The sequence below is a fragment of the Arvicola amphibius genome, chromosome 2, assembly GCF_903992535.2.
Source record: "Arvicola amphibius chromosome 2, mArvAmp1.2, whole genome shotgun sequence".
Taxonomy (NCBI): Eukaryota; Metazoa; Chordata; class Mammalia; order Rodentia; family Cricetidae; genus Arvicola; species Arvicola amphibius.
In genome coordinates this window covers 61,876,572-61,886,951 of record NC_052048.2, presented here as the reverse complement: position 1 = coordinate 61,886,951, position 10,380 = coordinate 61,876,572, and the positions used below count along the sequence as shown (strand labels likewise).

Genomic DNA, 10,380 nt, shown 5'->3' with positions numbered 1-10,380 from the left:
TATTGAAAACGAATTTCTCGCTGAACCCGGTACTCACTGATTCAAGTAGGCAGGCTGACTAGAAAGTGCTAAGGATCTTCCTGCCTCTGCCTCCCCAGCCCTGTGACTACAGGCACATGCTGCCATGTGGGTGCTGGGTAGCCAAACTCTGGTCGTCATGCTGTGTGGCAAGCGCTTCACTGACTGAGCACCTGCTCACTCCACAAGGATGTTCCTCTGTAAGCTCCCCTTCCTCGGTGCCTGTCCCAGACCCCACTGATGAGGATGGGGGGGGGGTATGTGACTCTGAGGCACACTGAGGGGGTGGTACAGAGAGGAAGAGGGCTGCTGGGCTCTTGGCCTCTGGTCCTCCAGGAGGAGGGGCAGGGGTGACACAGGGTTTCTGCAGAGTCAGAAGGAAGGAGGCAGGGCAGGGGAGTGGTCATAACCTCCTTAGAGAACATAAACCAGTTGTCTCAGCTCCCACTGCTGCTGGCTCACAGGACAGGCCTTTGGGGGACCCAGTGGCAGGAGCGGCGCCAGAGGATGAAGGAGGCAGAGTTGAATGGAGATGTGGCTCGATTCTGCAAAGACAACCAGTATGTCTCCCTACAGCCCGGAGGTGAGGACACTTGGAGTTCCCGCCTGTACCCTACCCTCTGACCACATCCTTGCCGGTCCAGAAACTCATCTCATCCCCACCTCGGTCAGGGCGAAACAAATGGCTCAACAGATGCCCAGGACTCTGAGAGCATGGAACCTTCAAGAGCCCCTCCACTGAGTACAGTAACCTGAAGGAAGAAAAGGGTGCACTTTAAGTTCAGATGGCCTGGTTTTGAACCTCAGCTTTGAATACTGCCTACCCCCTGTGTCCTCTGGGGCTGGTGGTTTCTGAGGTCATTAGCGGGTGCACCCTTGCCCCTTAACCGCAGTGCCAAGAAGGCGAGGGCCCTTCTGACAACAGTTCAAGTTCTGTGGGAGGCTCCAGAAACGCAACCATCAACCCCAGGGTCTATCGTGCTTCTTTTAGTCAGGCTTGTTAACAAAACTGGGACCTGGAGGTCTGGGCCCTTGCCATGGGCCTCCTTTTCATTTCCCCTCCTCCTTCATTTTCTTCTTTCTTTCCGATCATATTTATGTAGCCATGCCCTCTGGGGCAGGTTTTCTGTCTAGGACACTACTACAGCTTCTGCGGGGTGTGAGTCGCTGATCTTTTGGTTTGTCCACTACAGCTTTCTGTGAGGTGTGAGCCCCTAATCGTTGGCTGTTGCCTGCTCCACTGAGAATGTTTCCTTTTCCTGCCTGCAGCTCCCCTGTGAGAAACATGGTGGCTGTTCTCATCTCTAATGCACAAGCTAGAGGACTGTTACAGAGAGTGACAGTCCTTGCCCTCCCAGCACTCACACCCACAGGCCTTGTCTTCTCCCCTGCAGGGCGGGACCCTATACCAGCTGTTCCCGTGGCTTCCAGGATGTTGAGGCTTGTCCAGGCCTTCTTGACACTCATGGCTGTGTTCTTCTCTCTCCTGGCTCTTTTTCTCGTGGGTAAGTTCTCAGGTGACGTGAGCCACCATAGATTTTCCTTTCTGTGCAAAGGTCCCAAGAGACCCAAAGGGCAGGGCTCTGGGCCTTTATGCTCTCTGAAGCAACAATTACCACCTGTCTCGGCCCAGACCTGGAGCCCAATGTGCTTTGCAATGTCTTAAGAGAATGGAGGGCTTTGCAGGGAAGCTGTGTGGGGTGGTCCTCGGTGCTCCCCCTTTCTGGTCCCTAGTTGGCGTGGAGCAGCCTGTCGTTCCAGGGTTGTGGATTGAGCTGACCCAGGAATGGCTGTCTCAGGTTTACAGACTTGGAGACCCAAGCAGAATGAAGATCCTTCCTTCCAAGCCTTGTTTCTGAGAAGTAACTCTACTATACAGGAGCCTGACAGTGAGTAGTCTCAATGAGGACGGGGCTGAGGATCCAGACATGGGGGAGCACGGGGCCTGGGTCCAGCTTCTATGGCCACATCCCAGTTCTGCCTCCTGCTTTCCTCATCCTTTGAACTCATTTTTATTTTTGATATAAGGTCTCATGCAGTCCAGGTTGACTTCACATAAAAAAGCTAAGGATGAAATTAAACTTCTGATCCTCCTGCCTCCACCTCTCTAATCCTGGAATTACAGGTGTATGGCATCATTCCCAGATTTTGTGGTGCTGTGGGACGGACCCCATAACCTTGTGCAAACTAAGCAAGTATTTTCTCAAATGAGCTATATCCTCAAGCCCCAAATTGTTCTGTTTTAAGCACAGCTTTATTGAGGTATTGTAGCTGTAAATGTTAGGCACATTCTTAAAACCCACACTCTGATAAATCCTGGTGAAGAAGTGTGTTCCTGAAACCATCTCTATAGTCAAGGCGAGGAGCCCATTGACCATCACTGTTCCCATCCCCGCCTCCCCGAGGTTACTTGTAGCCTTGATGATTCCTCCGATTCTCTCCTGACTTCACCTTCAAGTAGCCCCTGCTTGTGACTAAAGAGCAGTTTAGTTATAGAGTTTCATAAAAAAAGGGATCAAAAATTTATGTTCTTTTGTTCTTCGGTCCCTTTTCAGTTATGTAATCGTGAGTAGTGCTGGGAATGAAACCCAGGCCAGAACTTCAATTTTTCCTCTTCCTTTGTGTGTGTGCAGCAGTCAGCTCTCTCTCCATCCACCTTGCTTTTAGATCTGCATCCTCGGGCGATCCATCCCCAGAGTCTAGGGAGTTGCAGGAACCCGTGGGCTGCCCTAGGAACACTTAGAGCTGTGTCTGGAGGTTTATCTAATGTATCCAATGTGTCTGCTATCTAATATATCTGCTGCAACACACATGTTACAAACACGGCCTAAGGAGGAGTTTTTCTTGGCTTACAGTTTGAAGAACAGTTCATCATGGCCAGAAGGTGGAAGGCATGGAAGCAGGAGTTGATCACATTTGCATCAACAGTCAGGAAGTAGAGAGCTATGCCACAGGCACTCAGCTCTTGCTCTTTTTTATTCCGTCTAGGACACCCCCTCTCCCAAGTCCATGGAACGGTACAACCCACATTCATGGTGGGTCTTCACATCTCAGTCAAACCTTTCTGGAAACTATATTATTGACACAACCAGAGGTTTGCCTTCTGGGTGATTCTAGATCCTTCCAAGTTGACAGTATTAACTTATAACCTAAACATTCTGGAACATTCTGATTTGCCATCTGAACTTCCCTACATATCCCTACATAATGGGCTTCAATGGCACCCCTTGTTTCCTCTTTGCAGATCATCCCCACTCTGGCAGGGTGGCAGAAAAGCAAGAGGCTATCCAGAGGGTTAGGGGCTATATGGAGAATTCTAACACTTGGTATGAGGAGATACAGATGCTGAAGTACCGCGTGGAGAATGTTAGTTCTCAGGTCCAGTTGCTCGGGGACCACCTGGAGGATGCCAGTGCTGACATCCAGCAGGCAAAAGGTGTGCTGAAGGACTCAGGTTCCTTGGCTTTGGAGACCCAGGCACTGAGAATCTCCTTGGAGTCGGCCACTGCTGATATCCACAGTCTGAGAGGAGATTTGGAAAAGGCAAATGCTATGACTTCCCAGACCCAAGGTCTCTTAAAGAGCAACACAGAAAACACTAGTGCTGAACTCCACACCCTGGGCAAAGGCCTGGAGGAAGCCCAGACTGAGATCCAGGCATTGAGGATAAGTCTGCAGAGTTCCAGTGACCTCAGCTCCCAGACCCAGAGCTTTCTCCAGCGCAGTGTGGACAACGCTAGTGCTGAGATCCAGGCCATGAGAGGTCATCTAGAGAGGGCTGGTGATGAAATGAGTTCATTAAGGAAGGATCTGCAAACAGTCACTGCCCAGACACAAAAGGCGAACGGCCACCTGGAGCAGACGGATGCCCAGATCCAGGTGTTAAAAGCTGAGCTGAAAAGCGCCAGCTCCTTTACCTCCCACATCGAGACCATCAGTGATCAGCTGAACGATGCCAGCAAAGAGTTAGAGACCCTGAGAGGAGATGTGGCGGATGTCGCGGCTCTGAAATCCAAGATCCAGATGCTACAGAGCAATCTGCAGAAGGCCAAGGCGGACTTGCAGAGTTTGAAAACAGATCTGGAGGCTACCAAAACTCTCACTGCCAAGATACAGGAGGAACAGAGTCGCCTAGGAGCCCTGCAGAAAGCTGTGCATTCACAGGAGCAGGTGCTGAGAACTCAGAGTAAGTGAGAAAAGTGTGTGTGTGTGTGTGTGTGTGTGTGTGTGTGTGTGTGTGAGAGAGAGAGAGAGAGAGAGAGAGAGAGAGAGAGACAGACAGAGAGACAGAGAGACAGAGAGACAGAGAGAGACAGAGAGAGAGACAGAGAGACAGAGAGAGAGAGAGAGAGAGAGAGAGAGAGAGAGAGAATAAATCCTGGAAGATGTAGCCTCTAGGGAGGGTGATGGCCTTTGACCCTTTAGCCTCTGTTTACCTCAAAATCTGGGGAGGAAGATCAGTACTTTAGGAAAATCTAATAAGTGAATCTAGTAGCAGTCAGGATGACAGCCATGTCTTCAACTTTCCTCCTCTTCCTCTTCAGTGTGTGTAATGTATGTACACATTGCATATGAGTGCACATGAATATAGAGGCCAGATTATCTCCCTTGGTCTTCTTCTACTCAATCTGTCTCATATAGCTATTATCTATCATTCTGTCTGTCTATCATCAATCTGTCTGTCTGTCTATCTATCTATCTATCTATCTATCTATCTATCTATCTATCTATCTATCAATCATCTATCTATCATCTATCTATCATCTATCTATCTATCATCTATCTATCTATCATCTATCTATCTATCTATCATCTATCTATCTATCTATCTATCTATCTATCTATCTATCTATCTATCTATCTTTCCTTTTATCCTTGAACCAGTCTCCTATTCCTAAGGTTGTCTTTAAGTTTTGCTATCTAACCATGGACGACCTTGAATTTCTTATCCTCCTGCCTTCACTTCCATGTGTTCTGGGACTCCAGAAGTGCCCTACTATGCCTGGTTTATGCAGTTCCGTGGCCAGAACTAAGTGCTAGCACTCTATCCAGTGAGCTACATCCATAGTCCTCCTCACCTTATTTTTGGAGACAATGTTTCTGACCAATTCCATTAAGCTGGCTGGCCAATGAGCTTAAGAGTCTCACCTGCTTTCACCTCCCAACACTGAGACTATAGGCACACCATGTCCCACACTGGACTTTTATGTGGGTGTTGGGAGTTGAACTAGGTCCCCATGCTTATGAAATAGCCATATCATTGATCAAGCCACCTCCCAAACCCTTGAACTTTTTCTTTAAGTGCAAAGCACAGAGCCTTTTTGGTTTCTGTGTTCTAAGGTCTCTGTCTAACTACTTCCTGCTGCCATATTGAGGAAGCAGCCACAGAGACCACAGGGCTTCACTTTTGGAGAAGAGGCTGCTGGGGTGCAATTTGCCTATCTCCGTTTTAACCTCAGATCTGAGACAAATGTCAGAATCACCCACAGAACAGGCACAGCCATGCATGCATGGTGTGTGCTAAAGCGTTTTTGGGAGTTGAGCAGAGAAGGAGCATGCATCTCAGCCAGTTTCCTGATGCTGCTGGCTTAGCCAGGTTGGGACCACATGTTGCAAATCCCTGTTTCACAGACTTACCCTCTTTCCTTGAGACCTTGGTTCTTGTGCTGTCATTGATGTTTCCGCCTGATTAAAAGTGTCTTCTTCCTGGGTGGGCCAGGGGACTCAGCAGGTAAAGCACTTGTTACCAAGACTGGCAACCTGAGTTTGATCCTCAGAACCCACATCGTGGGAAGGGAGGACTGCTTCCTGCAAGCTGTCTCCTGGCTTCCACATGCGTGCTGGGTCACATGCATGTGACACCCTTCTAATAAATAAATTAAGAAATGTAAGCTGTGTCTTCATCCTGTCTTGTCTCCTCCAGTTTGAACATTATTTTAGAGAATATGGGTTTGTGTTAGAGTCTGTGGGTGGGGATGAAGTCAGGAAGTGAAAGAGGCTAACTTGTGAGTTGCAGGACTGGAAGCGGACTGACCTGGCCTGTGACGTTATGAGTGGGAGAATATTGCATACCAGAAAGCAGCCATCTGCAGAGAGCGTTGATGGGCGACAAAGCTGAGACAGAGACACCTAGGTGTCTTGGAAGATGGCCTTTAGGATAGGACATGGGACTGGGGTATGGCGTCCCAGCCCTGCTCCTGGAGCACAGAGCACTGGGAACTGCCAAAACTTGTGGCCATCCAAGGTCAGACGTGATGCAGTAGAGGCTGACTTTGGAGCATCACTGTCTGCTTCTGATCTTCACCCCCCTCCCCTGACCTCTGTTCTAGATCAGCTTCTCCAGCTGATCCTGCAGGGCTGGATGGTCTACCGTGGAAGCTTGTATTACTTTTCTCATGAGAAGAAGTCGTGGCATGAGGCGGAGAATTTCTGCGTGTCCCAAGGAGCGCACCTGGCCTCAGTGACCTCTCAGGAAGAAAAGGTCAGAGCTGCAGGCTTGGGGCAGGCTAAGGGGTGTATGTTTATGGACACACACAAACTTAGCCCTTTGTCCTCCCAGTGGGTGGTAGAACTCCTCATGTCCCCATCAGTGAGGAAGAACTATTTACTGGGCTCCTAAGAGAACTCTGTCCCGAGGTGGAAGCACAGCCAGCTACTGCCACCCGCACAGAGAAGGAGGACAACCTTCTGGGGAGGACCAGGGCCCAGCAGATGCCATCAGGAGGGAAAAGAACAGACGTTTGTCCACCTCTTCAATTTAAGGGATGTGCCTCTCTTGCTTTCCCTCAGCTCCTGCCAGCCTTCCACAATCTGCATGGATATACCCAGTGGTTGAGGAAGGCTGATGGAAAGGAGGCTCTGGCCCTCTGGGAGCTTGGCTCACTCCTAACCATCTGGAAACACTGTCCTTAGAGGGCCTTCTGCTCAGGGCCTGGGAGGAGCTCACTAGGCTAGCAGAGGACTTCGCATGGTTCACTTTAGTTCAACTTGCTCAGAATAAACTATGATGAGAACTTCCATCCCAGCAAAGCCACATCCCTTCTCAGGGGTGAGAGTTATTGAAGACAGCCAATGTGGGGGAAGCTGTGCTTCCAGAGGGATGTACCTGCTACCTTAGATACTGGATAAACCATGGAAGGTTCTGGAAGCCCCTGCACTGAGAAGGGCCTCCTGCTCAAGGGTCAGGGAAGGGATGGTCCAGAGAGTCAGCTCCTCACAGCCCTGCCTCCTTTGTACAGGCATTCCTGGCAAAGTTCACAAGTAAAGAGCACCATTGGATTGGGCTCACTGACCATGGCACTGAGGGCAACTGGCGCTGGGTGGATGGAACACCGTTTTACCAATACCAGAGCAATGGGTGAGTTTAACCTCTGTCTAGCACTGTTTGGGCACTGTCTTGTGGTATGGGAAATCCTTCTCTATATGTGTTGCTTTTATTGGTTAATGAATAAAGAGGCTGCTTTTGGCCAATGGCTTGGCAGAATATAACCAGGCTGGAAGAGATATAGATAGAGAGAGTAGGCGGAGTCAGGAGAAGCCATGGAACCACTGTTGCAGACTGGGCAGGCTTTACTGTCCTATGTGTACGGTCCTGTCCACTGAGTGTTAGTTTTGTGTATGCATGTGTGACATATGGAGTGTATTGTGGTGTGTGCATGGAACATATATGTGTATTTTTCTATGTGATACATGTGGTGTGAGTGATGAGTGTGACGTGTGATGTGCAATGTCTGTGGTGTGTGATATTACATATGGTATGTGGCTCTACGAGGTCAACAGAAGAGCATCAGGAAAGGACAGGCCCTGGGGCTGGCAGACCAGTTGTCTTCTTGTTTTTCTGTTTTATTTGTTCATTTGTTTCCTGCTTACTTGGCCCTTGCCCCTCGATGGAGTTGAGAGCCTCTGGGCTCCGAGCATGAATTCTGTGGAGGATGCCCCTGCAGAGCCTGGATCAGAGGGAGGGCAGTGTCAGCAGGGTCACGCTGCAGGCTGCTCTGGCTCCAGTCCTGTCCCCATCCTGAGGTCTGTCTTTATGCACGGGAAGGAATCTTGACTTCTCTAGCAGAGTAAAGCCATTTTCTTCCAGGTTTTGGGAAAAAAATCAGCCTGACAACTGGAGACATGCGATCGGGGAGTTTGAAGACTGTGTCCACATGAAGCAGCTGTGGAATGACATGGCCTGTGGGGCCGCCTACCGCTGGGTGTGCGAGAAGTCCACAGGCCAGGGTGGCCTGAATGGCCAGAGCTGAGTCTCTTCTCGAGACGCCCAGAGCCCTGGCTCACTGCAGAGCTCCTCGTGTCCTGTGCTGCGGCGTTGTTTAATCATGTGAAACACGCTTGCCTCCTGTGCCCCTTCAGCAAGATGACTTCTTAAAGATAAGCCCTGCATGCTTATGTCCCCTCAGTACCCCAACATGCCTGCCCAGCCAGGTCTTCAATAAACACCCCCTGAATGGACGGAAACTAGGTACTCTCTTGTCCCTGCGGCTGCCTTCACACTTCTGTCTCTCTGGACTGGCCCTCCTCCCCCCAGGGTCTTTCTGTTCCTATAGACACACTTTCCTACATGCTTTGCTGTGACTGTGCAGACAGCAGTAGGGGGCCTACAAGGACTCCAGGGCCTTCTTAGGTCACCCCAGTGTTCCATGGGTTTCTTCCGGGTGCAGATGGGGTCTTGTTCTCTCCCTTGTTTTCTGGGGCGTGGGGTCTCCGCTCTACCCCTCATTCATCTCTCTAATCTTTACAGGGATTCTACATTCTGCTCACCTTAGGATGAGACCCCCAGTAGCTCTCTATTGGTGCCTGTGGAGCATTCTATCCATGCACAAGGAATTTTATGCAGGTTTCTGGATCTCTGTCTGTCTGTCTGTCTGTCTGTCTGTCTTCTGATTTCTTCATACTCTGCCTCCAAGCTGCAGTAAGTTCTCTTTCCCCGGCATGGTTAGAATGCCATACCTTAGTTAACACTATCTATCCTGTCCTGTGGAAGAACCTTCAGAAAGAAAGCCATGGGGCCACAGGCTCCCCATTTGTTTCCCAGCTCTCTAACTTGGCCCAAAGTTTTAGTCTGCCTATGGTCCAGTATCTGGAAATAATGGTTTCCTCTATGTATGAGTCTTTTAGTTGTTTACAGCCAAAGAGCTCCTCCAGCTGTGTCCAGCTGTGGCAGTCTGGGGGACGGAGAAATGGCTCTGTGGTTGAGGGAGTGCTGCTCTTGTGGAGGAGACTAGCTCAGTTCCAGCACTCTTGTCTGGAAGCCTGACTTCAGCTTCAGAGGGTCTGACTCCCTCTGCTGGCCTTGTGGGCACCTGCACTCATGTGCACAGTCTGATGCACATACCTATAATTAAAATAAATATTATAAGAGAAGTGGAATATGTTAGATCTGTTATATTTTTGGCTGAACAGAACTTTATCTTGTTCATGTTTGTTTTTAGCATCTCTTTTGTTTATTTCTTCCTCCTCCTTTTGTTAGTATGTGTGTGTATGTGTGTGTATGTGTGTGTATGTGTGTGTATGTGTGTGTATGTATGTGTATGTGTGTGTGTTAGTAGCCATAGAAGCCAAGTGACTCCATGTTTTATTTTACTTTATTATTATTGAAAATCATACAATATATTCTGATTATGGTTCCCTTCCCCCATCTCCTCCCAAATTGTCTCCATCTTTCCACCTATTCAGCTACATGCCTTTTTTTTCTCTCTCTCTCTCTTATTTCTATACAAGCCACTTATTTGAAATGCCAGTTACAAGTAGGATAAGCATGCTTATTAGTAAAAAGTAAAAGTAGAAAAATAGAACTGGGGAAAACCTCTGTACAACTGTGATGGTACTCAAAAGAAAAATGTATCGTTTATAGTGCTTCACACAGAGGAGTTCAAGTTTGGATGTACCTAAATAAAAATACTATATATTTCTTTTAAAATGTAGGGCTAGAGAGATGGCTCAGAGATTAAGAGCATTGCCTGCTCTTCCAAAGGTCCTGAGTTCAATTCCCAGCAACCACATGGTGGCTCACAACCATCTGTAATGAGGTTTGGTGCCCTCTTCTGGCCTACAGGCATACACACATAGTGTATACATAATAAATAAATATTTTTAAAAAACCCACTATGTATAATCAAAGAGTAACCAAATTTACAAAGTACTCATTATTCAGGTGATAGAAAACCCTTGCAATAGGACATAAAGACAGCTTAGGAAAGATTGATGAGCCTTTAGCATTGAAGGATCCTAATTTTACCACTAACAGCACAACCACAGAAACTCAGTTTGTATGTGCCAGATGTGGCACATACATGGAAGGGGGAACTCAGGAACCTCGGGTTTTCAGCCCCCCCCCATCTAAGAGCAGAATTCCTT

General features: G+C 48.6%; 1 protein-coding gene across 2 annotated transcripts; it reads left to right on the top strand.

Moving 5' to 3' along the window:
* Positions 1-405: 405 nt before the first annotated feature.
* Positions 406-8,475, top strand: Clec4f (C-type lectin domain family 4 member F). Of its 2 annotated transcripts, XM_038320377.2 has the most exons (7): positions 407-601; positions 1,413-1,523; positions 1,818-1,907; positions 3,263-4,204; positions 6,348-6,499; positions 7,257-7,375; positions 8,105-8,475. In XM_038320377.2, the coding sequence occupies exons 1-7, from the start codon at positions 526-528 to the stop codon at positions 8,265-8,267; spliced, it is 1,653 nt and encodes a 550-aa protein (XP_038176305.1). In that variant the 5' UTR covers positions 407-525; the 3' UTR covers positions 8,268-8,475. The 2 variants fall into 2 exon arrangements, with proteins under 2 accessions (XP_038176306.1, XP_038176305.1); XM_038320378.2 differs by lacking the exon at positions 1,818-1,907 and having other exon boundaries at positions 406-601.
* Positions 8,476-10,380: the final 1,905 nt, after the last annotated feature.

Excerpts from the sequence above, each read along its gene's own strand:
- Clec4f (XM_038320377.2), top strand. The coding sequence starts at position 526 with ATGAAGGAGGCAGAGTTGAATGGAGATGTGGCTCGATTCTGCAAAGAC. Across the intron at positions 4,205-6,347 it reads GCAGGTGCTGAGAACTCAGA|ATCAGCTTCTCCAGCTGATC; the intron begins GTAAGTGAGAAA and ends CCTCTGTTCTAG. Across the intron at positions 7,376-8,104 it reads TACCAATACCAGAGCAATGG|GTTTTGGGAAAAAAATCAGC; the intron begins GTGAGTTTAACC and ends ATTTTCTTCCAG.